The sequence below is a fragment of the Asterias rubens genome, unplaced genomic scaffold (assembly GCF_902459465.1).
Source record: "Asterias rubens unplaced genomic scaffold, eAstRub1.3, whole genome shotgun sequence".
NCBI lineage: Eukaryota > Metazoa > Echinodermata > Asteroidea > Forcipulatida > Asteriidae > Asterias > Asterias rubens.
Window position 1 is genome coordinate 274,337 of NW_022985695.1, and position 12,511 is coordinate 286,847.

At 40.2% G+C, this 12,511-nt stretch overlaps 1 protein-coding gene across 2 annotated transcripts in view; it reads left to right on the forward strand.

The window, feature by feature from the left end:
* LOC117305681 overlaps positions 1–12,511 on the forward strand; it is a 59,792-nt gene that overhangs the window by 13,964 nt on the left and 33,317 nt on the right. The window contains exons 3-4 of one of the 2 annotated variants that reach the window (XM_033790541.1): positions 4,494–8,151; positions 10,864–11,018. In XM_033790541.1, coding sequence (XP_033646432.1) covers positions 4,494–8,151; positions 10,864–11,018 — 3,813 coding nt within the window. The remainder of the gene's footprint in view (positions 1–4,493; positions 8,152–10,863; positions 11,019–12,511) is intronic. The other variant, XM_033790543.1, reaches the window with a different exon arrangement.

Here is a 12,511-nt window from a genome sequence, read left to right on the forward strand (position 1 = left end):
GTGTCCAAATTGTTCACTTACAATGCAATAGACGTAAACGACAGATACAATAGGGTGTCCAAATTTTAAAAAAGGATGTCCACAATTATAACAGGGTGTCCAAACACACACAGCCACCCCTCTGACTCTGACCATAGAGCAAGGACAAGTCACCCCATGTCGACCATTTTGAAATAGACACCATTGGTACATTTGTTATTGTTCTGTCTGTCTCTTTTACATAAATGGCAGATACAAAAGGGTGTCAATTTTTTAAAAGGGTGACCAAATGACACACATACACCCCTTTGACCATGGACATAGAAATGATTTTACTTCCATGCTGTGACCATAGAGCAAGGATGATGTTAAACCGTATATGTCTACAATTTTGAAATTTATACCGATTAGTTTTTGTTCTGTCTTCTTCTTCATTTATTGACAAACCAATATAAAGTGGTAAGTCTACTAAGCCTCTCTCACATCCTGTGGATGAACTCCTCATCTCAGTTGATTACATAATTCATGAATGAGTACAATAGTAGGTTAAAGACAGGATGTGGCTTCGATTCATTCACAAAGTGATTAAAACCATGATCCATGGGGCTGTATGCTCCAATAGCGTTTAAAAGCTCATTGATTAGTGAACAAGCCTGAAGCAGACATGACTGAAGTCATCGGTCATTGTCTGTTTACGTTTAATGCCAGAGATACATCTAATAAATGTTACCTTCAAGGGTTTCTGTACTTTTTGTATGACAAAAAACACAAACGTCCACAGATTGACATTACTTGTATGGTTTTAAATGGTAAAATGAAAGAAAGCTTCCTTTAAAATATTACTTGCTGAGAAATGAGTAAAACAGTGTTACAAAAAAAAATGTTTAATTCAAGATTGTACTGTCATTGTGTCAATAATCATAAATTAGGTTTGACACAAGAATAATAATATATTGTAGTACGTCTTGATCTTGGATTGCTGAAAGTATCTTAGAAGTCTTGGAATTAAGAATACTAAGAATACTTGTACTAAAGAATCGTTTGCTTTGAAGCACTACAAAACAAAAGCATGAATGCGTATTAAATGGAAGTGAAAACCTTGAAGATACAATGGGCCCCAGTTTCATAGAACTGCTAAGAGTATTTCTTCTAAACAAACAATAAACAGGAAACCTATCTATTATAATGACATGCTATTTTGGTTGGTAACCTTTTAAATATTGGTTAGCAAAATTGTTTTGAGCTTGGCACCTACTGTATAACAACCTTACACATTTGCTGTTAGTATTATTATAGTGCTATCATCACCATATTTATAACAACAATAGTTAGAACCTAAACATTTTTTCCTGGGGTTATTACCAAAGTATGACGGTCACCCTAACTTTAAAACAACTTAATTTAACATAGAAAATACACTTGACTTCCAGAACTTCATTTAGAGACCAATTAGAGTCAAAATTGAAGGAGAAAGTTTTGGAACGTCTCAAGGCCTTACTATAGAAACCTAGATATTTGAAGAGAATAAAAGGGAAAAGATATTGGGTCCAGAAAACAGTCTTCAATCATATATGAAAAAAATAAAATAAAAAGCACTACCAAAGATAAAGAAAGTAAAAAAAAAAGAAAGTCTGAGTGTAATTTGCGGAGTTAAACTTTTGTTCCAAACAATAAAAGGAGGGTAGTACTAGTGCAGAGTTTGAGCATGTTTGAGAGACAACAAGTCTGGGCCTGCTGCACCACCTAGAGGGCTCCTGGGATCTGAATATACATTACGGTTTACCCACAGTGTTGTTATTTCAGTAGCAACAATAGAGGGATCATATTTAACTGGTGGGTGTTATTATTTCATGGCAAGACTGTGTGTGTTTCCCTGACCACAGTTTAGTTTTGTGCTATTGGTAAACTTTTTTCCTTTCTAAACAGTGTCTGAAATATTAATGGTGCCTAATGTGATTAAAGGGAAGGCGTTTGGTAATCACTCTTAACATAAATGGCAATGACAACGCTGAGGTTAGAAGCCTACAGAAGCTTATAGGCCTAAAGCATTTTGAGACACATTTCACTTCGAGGTAATGTGGTTATATGTAAAAAGATTTTAGTTTTTATGCCCCCCCAAATTTTAATTTTAGAAGCGCCAGTGTACAGTATTTAAAACACTTTTAAGATTGTGTATACCTATTATAGTGATTATTGTACCTGCTTGGATAAATATATTAACTCCGGATTTTTTGGCTAAAACTTGACCACCTATTAAAATGAAATGTTCACTTGTTAGTTTTACTGTATAGGGGAGATACATGAACATCTTCATTTATACAGGATTAACTAAACAGTTGAACCGGTCCAAAATCTAAAGTTATACTTTTTCTTTAAAGGCAGTGGACACTATTGGTACAATATGTACTCAAAATAGATGTTAGCATAAACAACTTACTTGGTAACAAGCAATGGAGAGCTGTTGATAGGATAAAACATTGTGAGAAATGGCAGCCTCTGAAGTGGCGTTGTTTTTGAGAAAGAAATAATTTCTCACTAAAATACTTGAATTGAATTCGATATTTTCAAATTCAAGCATCTAAAAGCACCCAACTTGTCTTCCATTATTCTCTCCCAACTTGACAACGATTTGAGTTCAAATTTTCACCAGCTTTTTATTTTATGCATATGTTGAGATACACTGAGTGAGAAAACTGGTGGTCTTTGACAATTACCAAATGTGTCCAGTGCCTTTCCAATAAAACAACAACAATACGTGGAATGCTGAGCTAGCCTAGTATTCTACAGGTACGGAACCTCAGGACCAAAGCTGTGCCAGACTGGAAAAGATTTCAAGTTCATGCATAATTATTGGACCTTGAAATAGGACTTAGAGGTGCCACTTCAAACCCCCTACCACAACTAAATTTATCTGCTCACACTAGTATAAAACGCCACAAGAACCCCCACCCAGGTTTAGGATTTCTCCCCTGAGTCGGGAGTCATGCTGGGTTTCTTGTTCATCGAGTGATCTCTGCTTTGGTGAAATCCATACGCATTGTGCCATTTTTAGCCGGGCTCTCAGCTGGTTGTTGGACCTCTGACACCCATTGAAAGTATGCCCGGTATTTTTGTGTTTTTTTTGTGTGAAGTGACTGTAGTTCCCATGCTGGGATGGCATCCTATGTTATTGAATGATGTCAATGGGATATATCCTGTCTTGGTGTTGAGGATGTTTTTTTATCTGGTCAGCCGTTAGTAAAGATCTTCAATTGCTACTTTGCTTCGAAGGCGCTACGTTCACACTAGGGACTAGTTATACCTCTTTCTCTTCTTGGGCATCATGTTAGAGAGGCCTTCCATGCAAATTGTGACATTTTCTTTGATCAGGAAGTAGCAAGTCTCTCTGTCGTTTAGAGGGACTGCATTCTTACTCCTTTGAGGGTATTTTTCATACAGAGCGTGGCTCTGCAACGGTAAGCACGAACGCAGTGTTTAATGTTAAATAGCAAGTTTTGTCGCATGAAATTATCTGCACATTGTGGTCAATTCTTCGTTCATTAGTGAGATAGAACTCAGTCTAGTTTGTTGCTTGAATCTTTCACAATTCCTTTGGGCATTGTGGCCCTCTAGTGGTAGGAAAGTGCCCAGTCGGATTGATGCTTCTTCAATCAAAACTGAACTCGTGTTGAAACGTAGATGAAGAAAGTTTTGTTTGATCAAACAATTAATGGCTGCGCATGTGTGCAAAGGAAACAAAGTGTAGACTATGAAGATATTTATACTGTGAAGGTGGGACTGCATTGTTGTGGTTATTGTGAAATTGTTGTTTTGCCCTACTTCAACATGAACATTTATACTCTCAACATTTAAGAAACACGTTGCCTTGGATCGGTCGAGTTGGTCTTTGAAAAGCGTTTGAAACCGTTTGTTATAAAATGCATATGGTTTGAGATGGTTTGAAAGATGTTGTTAAAGTAGAATACAATGATCTACACAAACATGCCTTGACATTGCATGGTTTTCCTTTTCCCTCGTCGTCGACAAACACGGTCGGCGATTTATGGGAGTCATTAGGGGGGCCATTTGGGAGTAATAAATGGCCGACCGTGTTAGTTCGCTACGTAAAAAGGAAAACCGTACAATTTTGAGTGATACTTGTGTGGATCATTATATTCTACTTTTAAAACATCTTTCCAACCATATGCATTTCATAACAAACGGTTTCAAACGCTTTTTATAGACCAACTCGTCCGATCCAAGGCAAGTGTTCCTTTAAATGCACGGTGCGTCACATTGCATCTGTTCTCAAATACCTAAAGAATGAAAACTTTGCTTCACACTGTCCCAACACACTCAACCTTTTGTATTATAGTATACACAAAATTGATATCATGTACACAACAAAAACATTTTTAAAAACCATAAACATTTGTAAACATCCTTTTCCCCTTTGTTCAATTTTACCAATGTGATAACACTTTCAACAAAGACTGATAACATTTTTGTGTCCATTTTTGTTTCTTTGAATGCAGATCGACTCAATCCAGACCCAAATCTTGGCATAATCCAGACCCAAGTCAGACCAGGGAAAACCCAATGGTTAGAACATCCTCCATTCCAGTAGCTCAGCAGCCGCCAAGCAGGACAACAGGGTACATATCCCCTCGACAACATCCACAGCGGACTGCCCAATCGTCTCCGCCAATGGAAACAATGGAAAACCTTACCATTATGAAAACATTCCATGCCAGGACAATGAGGCAAAACAACACTCAGTCCATGATGAACTTGCAAGGATGTCAGGATGAGAACGATATAGATCCAGGCCTTGTCAAGCGGCGGGTGTCTGAATACATCTCTTCCAGTACTAGAGAACTGAGCACAGCGGGAAAGGATAAAGATCTGTACTTTGTCAACGAAAAGAAGGGAATGCTTTTCGTCAACAATCCCAATTTCGGGAATGTGGAGTTGCAACCGGCGGAGACTTACCCTAAAGTCGCCACAGCAACGCAGTTGCAGAGTGCGCAGCAGCAAGCGTTCATCGGCAGAGTGCCCGATGCGCAACCACGACCCGAGTCTCAGCAACAGACGTATAGCACCTCCCAAGTAGTAAGCTACTCAACAGTACAGATGCCACAGAGGCAGTATGCAAGCTCAGCCGATATACACATCGGCAGCAAGTACTGGGATGAGAATACACAGTCCTTTAAACAAAGACGCATGTCACCAACATCGGGGAATATGTACCATGCTGTACCGAGAGTGACGCCATCCCCAACCCCAAGAGAGCCTCCCAGGCCACCTCGGCGTGGTGACTCGCGGAATAAAGCTCACCAGATCGGTGAACACATGAAGTCCTCGTCGTGGCCAGTACAAACCAATACACAGGAATCCAGACGCAATGACAATAACTGCACTCCCAACTCGGTCATTTCACCGACGGATATACCACCTGTCAAGCTTCCTTCTAAGCAAGACCAGGGTCGCTCGATGCACAGTAAAGGTAACTCAGTAAGCGGTGACTCAGAACCCTACTCATACGAGAGTAAGCCGGTTCTGAGTTCCACTGCTGCTCCTTTGTACTCGTCACAGCAACCTGGAAACAGAGATGATTCTGTAACCTTTCCAGGAATGAGCAACAAAATTCCCAGCCAGCGTCAGTCATTGTTCACTGCCGAATTATGCTACGTTGACGATGGTACAGATGGGACCGACACAGACACCAGCTCTTGGTTCCCAAGTTCAAATCCTCAGGATATCCAGAGGAGTTCACAAACGAGCTATGATTATCCACAAGGAGGATCGCCGCCAACTAAAGACACTATAGACAGAATTACAGAAGAGTCGGATCCTCTGGTGAAAGCATTTGAGTCGTACTTAGGGACTGTATCTGATCACCAGGAGCTCTTGGTTGGTGTGAATCCAGACGAGTCATCCACAGGGTCAGACTCTCCAACGCATCAATCACACGTCACCGTGAACCACAGCGGGTACAACAACCCACAGTCCCAAACTTTACCTAATTACGTCTCCTCGAATGAGAAAGGAATGAGAACGTCAATCTCCTCTCTGGATTCCCACTCCAGCAGTCAGCGGGTGAAATCGCCAACAAGTCGGTTATCGTCGGACGAAGAGGAACATAACAGGATCAATAGCGAAATTGGGAGTACCATTGACCGCCCCTGGAGAAATCCGATTGATTTCTCCACCAAGAAACCTCTTGACACTCAAGACGAACTATGGCAAAAGATTGTCTTGACTGTAGACCCTACTTGGATAGACAAATATCACGATCCACAGGACACGAATGTCCCTAAAAAGAGTCCCATAAATGAAAAACTTATTCGTGAAAACACTCCCGGAATACGGTCACCTATAAGTCCGCTCATGATGGAAGCAGTCGAACCAGCCCCAGCACAAGCCTTAGTTGACGGCCAACCGAAAGAAATTACATTCTTGAAAACCGAGGGTAGGGACAGCGGCTACGAAATGGAGTCCGATAATCCCTTTCGCAGCCAACAGGAATCTCCCAACAATGTACAAAGTGTGTCTGAGACTTTTTCATCAGACGACTGGAGTAAGTTGGACAACATGGAACATTCTGGCACATCGATTCTCTCTCAGCTCCAAAGAGACAGGTCTGTGAACGGTGATCCGGTCAGCAATTCAACCAGAAAGCATGAAACAAAAGTTGAGATTAAGATAGACAGGTCTCAAACGAGTGACAGTAAAGGACAGTACTTCAGAGGGAACTTATCGTTGACCCAATCACAGCTTTCTAGGTCGCAACCGTTGTTGGGACCAGGTAAACAGAGCTCCAAGGAAGCCCGGGACGCCTTCTTTCAAAACAAGTCTCAATCCAAATCATCAAGTGGTCATTATCACAGCTCCTCTCTGGATTTAGATTCCAGAATGACAGGACCTCAAGTCACCCCTCATTCAAGTTTCCGCCCTTGGAAGTCTGAATCGGCTGAGGAGCCAACCTCGGAGGGTTCTTCTTCCCATGGCAGAAGTCATTCTTACAGTGGTGTTTTCTACCCGAGCCACGTGGGTCCGTCAGAACCCCGGTTTAGTCGTATTGATGAGGAGCTTGGTGGCGAATCATCAGAATCAGGATCGAGTATCCGATCACGTACTGAACCAGATCGTAGACTGAGCAGCGTTAGTGGGGCAAGAAACAGTGTCAAAGATAATAGACGTAGCACTTCAGATCCTAAGAGTTTGGACTTGCCACCCCGCAAATCCTCGTCAGACTTGAGGTACTTTTCTGAGAACATGGACTTCCCCAGCCAACATCAAAAATCCAAATCAGATTCGGAGCGGCATCGTAAAGGGTCTGCAGGCGAACAGCGGCATAAATATTCTGACCCCAGTGGTGCTATACGGAAATCTCACAGAGGATCAGATCTGGAGGACAAAAAAATTATAAAAGATGCCCTGTTTGATTTTGTTCAGTCTCGGAAAGGGCCTTCTCGATCTGATGGGAGTAGTTTTGGTTCTCAGCAGGGGGGTTTATCTGGCTATTCCTCCATGAGTGAATCTGTGTACTCATCAACTGCCTCGATATACAAGAAACGGGACCCCAGCTTCAACAATCATTCAAGGGATTCTTCCATGTCCAGCCAAGCTTCTCATCATACCCACGTGGATTCAGGAATTGTGTCTCCTGTGGAAGCCTCAATGTGGGGGCCTCAATCCCCGAAGACCTCTCCGCCAGGTGGAGACCCCAAACAGCGTATCCAGCACAGACAATCGGTACCTGATAACCCTTATCAGAATGAAAGAACCTCACCCGTCGATAGAGCACGAGATAAGTCCTGGCAGAGGAGTCACGAGTCCATGGATGACTACAGACCAGCTAAGAAGCCAGTCAAAATTGGTCGGTCATCATCTATGAGTCAAGCCAGCAGGAAGAATCCTGATGTTCGGGATCGCTTTAAAGAGGACTCCAAGAAGGGAATCTCACGTACTGAGACATTCACTGCTACCCACGCCAGACAGTTCTCTCATTCCACTTCTGCCACTTTACCTGCAATGAGGCAACACAGGAATTCCAAAGACATTGGGCAGCAATACACAACCAAAATAGCACCCTCTGTTGACAGGACTCAGGCCAAGTTCGACGCGGACGAGCCGCCCGAGTTGCCCCCTAAGCAGGTGACTTACAAATCTCCAGTTTCATCTTACAAGGTGTTTGTGGTTTGCTTGCTGTTGGATTATTTTTCTGCACTTTTTATTTGCTTGCAACTAAATTAAACCAGATTGAAGGCACTGTACACGTTTGGTAATTGTCAAAGACCAGTGTTTTCACTTGGTGTGACCCATCATAAGCATAAAATAACAAGAAAAAAACTATGATACTTTAGAGGGAGTCGTTTCCCACAATGTTTTATACTATCTACAGGCCTCAAATGCTCATCAAGTCAGTTGCAAGTTAATATTTGTTTTGAGTAATTGCCAAACGTGTACCTTCCCTTTAAACCAAATTAAAGAAGACAACATCTGATCAAAAACGAAAGAAAAAATAAGAGAAACAAAAATCTTGACTCCAGGGATGTTGTACCCCAAATGTCCAGGGCCCAACTACAGAGGGCTGCTTCAGCATAAAAATGAGCCAAGCACAACAACAATTCTGCTTTCCAGAATAAGGTCACCAGCCAAAACACCAATCCACATTGGCCATGTGTGGCTGGTGTCCTGCTTATTTCTGCTGAGCAATTTTCTAAAAGTAGTATTAGGTTGTTGAGCAGCTCTATGAAATTGGGCCCTGATGTTTCTGCTAAAGATTTTAACTTGAATGTTTGTTGTGAGAAAGAATTTGATTTGATGAAACAATGATAACTTTGCTTTAATCTGGCTATCTTTAAAGGGTGTGTGTACTTTTTATAGGACACGAAACACAATGTCCACAGATGTACATTAAAGTTACGCAGTTTAAAGATAATGATGGTAGAAAGCTTCTCTTAAAATATTATTTAAAAACCAGTACTGGTAAGTACGTTGTACATGCTAAAATAGTGTTTGTCTCCTGAGACAAAAACTATTTTCGTGACATGGTTTTATCTCATTTCTCAAAAGCTACATGTACACCCTCTCAGGAACTACAATTTTAAGGGAAGCTTTCTACCATCATTATCTTCAAACCCTTTAAGTTGAATGTAAATCTGTGGACATTGTATTGTGTGTTAAGTACCTAATTCCATAAAACTAACTGCATCTCTTTTATAGTAACATGTACCGACCCCGCCATTTCTCTTTCAGAGTGCATGAAAATTGTTTAGTTGAGTGCATGTACTCTTTTTGGTTTGATACTGGAAAGCTTTTCAGACGTCCCCAGTTTTTTGTAATTCCTGGTGAAATCAATGCTTGGTTTGTGTATAGTTGCACTCATTTCTTTTCTTAGGCATGCTATTTTTCGGCCAGATTTGTTTTGAAACTCTAAACTTGAATGGGGTGTTATCTTTCTCGTTGGCTGAATGTAAACAAATTGGCTAAAAAATAGTCAAGGATCTGCTATAAATAAATGTGCAGACGTGCTGAATAACTGTTACAAAAATTACACTGAACTGATGTTAATGACCCCCCCCCCCCACTAACATATATAAGAACAAAAGAAAAGTTCTGTCATATTATTAGCTGTCATAGACCAGTTTGCACTTACATAGTGTATTCTACACATGCAAAATACCTATAACAACTTTGTGAAAATACTGAAAGAAAGAAAAATCCCTTGTTGCATAAAACTGTGTGCTTTCAGATGCCTGAGAAAAGCTTCATGACCTAAGAAGCCTTTTTTAGATTCAATTTTAACGTGAAGAAGGAACTATTTAAAAGTTTCAAAAAACAAGATTATTAACGCCTGGTAGTAGGGTTATTGAAATGCAGAAATGAATGGTCCCTTAAGAGTTAACACTAACGGTTTATTTTAACAGTTTGTGATAAAAACCTTAGATAAGTGCATGCATGTGTGGTCATGAACTAACACTAACATTTAAACATGGATGTTGGCTGCAAAGTCCTTATTTTACACAAATTTTCCCATATATACAAACTAGGTACCTTTTCAGAGTATGTCAGTTTTTGAGCGTAGTTTTTACAAAGTTAGTTGCGAGATGCAAAGTCAACTTGGACTGAATGCATTCTCTAATCTCCCTTTCCTGACCTACATTTTTAAAGGTACAGGGGGGTCGATTTCTCAAAGAGTTAGGACTAGTTCTAACTTAGGACTAATCCTAGGAGATAATAAAAAACATACAGTCGTAAGTTAGGAAGAGTAACTCGTCCTGACTCGAGATAAGACTAGTCTTAACTCTTAGTGAAATCCACCCTGGCAGTCTTCTCACTTGGTGTATCGGAACATATGCATCAAATAACAAACTTGTGAAAATGTGGGCTCAAATTGTCATCTAAGTTGCAAGAGAATAATGAAAAAAAAAACACCCTAGTTGTACAATTTTGTGTGCTTTCAGATGCCTAAAAAATGCTTAAAACTTTTATTATTTGAGTGAAAATGGCCTTTATCTGAAAAGCTATGTTACTTCAGAGGGAGCTGTTTTTCACAATGTTTTTATACTATCAACAGCTCTCTACAGACGATGTGACCCATGTTTACATACAAACCGCCCTCTGTTGACAAAACACTGTATATGTCATGTTTTGCCAGGCAAAAAGACGCGTAGTCATGGTAAGATTGCATACAAGTTCAAGCTGGTTGCCAAAACACAAAGGTTTTGCCCAGCGGTATGTGCGCGAACCAGGTTATGGTTTTCGAATGACGTTAGAGGTCACATCGTCTATTGCTTGTTACTTTAGTTAGGTTGAATGCTAATAATTATGTTGAGTAATAACCTAAAGTGTCCAGTGCCTTTAACTAACAACTCTTCCTCATCGATACCCCCTCAGGTGAAAGAGGCTCAACTCAAGCCAATTGCCAAGGTGCAGTATAAAGATGACAGGTGCTACATCAATGAAGACAAACAGAAGACAGAGAGGAGAGTATCTGCACCTCCTCAAGCTGTCTTTTCTTTCCCGATGGCGTCTCATCAAAGTCAGAAGAGGTATGTCAGATAAAATACTTTTAATTTGGTCCCGTCGAGTCCGAATAAGCCATTTGCGAGTTATAGATTTGAATATTGTCTGGTACAGTTTTTACTTGCTTAGTCTTTTAAATGGTGACTGTGTTTTTATGTGAGCAAAAAGTCCAAAAGGAAGTTCCCATACAGGTACACTAAAGTTTAATGAATAATTGAATTGATTTTAATGTACCCCTTATTTTTAAATTGTCAAGAATAGTTGCAATAGCTCCCTCTCTTGATCTTACAAAAGATGCTGTCAACACCTCAAGGTTCAGTGCAAATATTAGAGCATTTACCGGTCGCTGTGATATTGTGTTACTGTGACAGTGAAACAGTGCCCTCTGTTGACTTGACATGATAAAATGAAGAGTCTATTCTGACAAACATGTATGTATTACAAGCACGAATAAGGCTGCAGTCATTTCTCAGTTCTTTATATCGTACATGTAGCATAAATATTGGTTTGATATTGTCATCTTGTGATAGTGAAATAGCGCCCTCTGTTGAATTGAAGTTATTAGTTGGGAGTCAGTCTGCTCTCTGAGGTGCAAGCACAAAAAACTCAAAAAGTCTTTTAAATAGTAATGTTCTTTTTTCTAACTTTGACATATCCGACATGGATTGTTAAGATTATTTTAGAACTCAGTCTTACAAAAAGATGGTTCTACATAGTATCTCGACCCCCCCCCCCACCCCAACTCCATCACTACAATTATTGTATTAAAAACATTTAAACAACCCACAAGTGGTTGGATTGCAGAAGAATCTTGAGACTCGACACTGAAAAACAGTGTGACTCAATTGGGAGAATTGTTTTGGCTTTTGAGTTGTGGTGGTTCCAGTGGTTAACAACCACCACAGCACTTTATTCAAAAGAGATTTACACATGATGCAACCGCAAAACCTCATCTGTTTTATTATCCCACTATGCAAAGATTCAAATCCTACTTAATAGTGAGATTCAAATTTAGTTTTTAAAAGCGAAAGTCTGTCTGGAACTTAAGCAAATGAGACATTGTGTTCAAGCACTCCTCTTTTGCTCATCAGACACAGAGTGTTGCCCACTTTCTAAACACAACCTCACCCTAACATGTTTACTTTTGAGTCAACTAACCAAGCACCATTGTTATCCTATAGCATGACTCATGGGGGAAATCACCTCTCAACCTAGACATTGAGGAGACAATTAATTATGCAAATGATTCACTTGCTTGGATGCACCTGGTGGTGGTTGCTGGCTGGTGTTGCTTTTCTATGGGATGTTTTATAGGCGTGGTCAGTTAAAACTCGGTTCTGCTTCAGTGCTGGGTGTGTACAGAATAACCTACCTGCATGTGTTTATGATAATACAAAACGTTGCAGTGCACCATGTTGCAACAAATGGGTGAATTTAATCTTGTTGATTCGATGAAATTTCTCCTCATAAAAATCAGAGAAATTTTCGGGGCATATATTGGATAGTTCTTGCAACATTA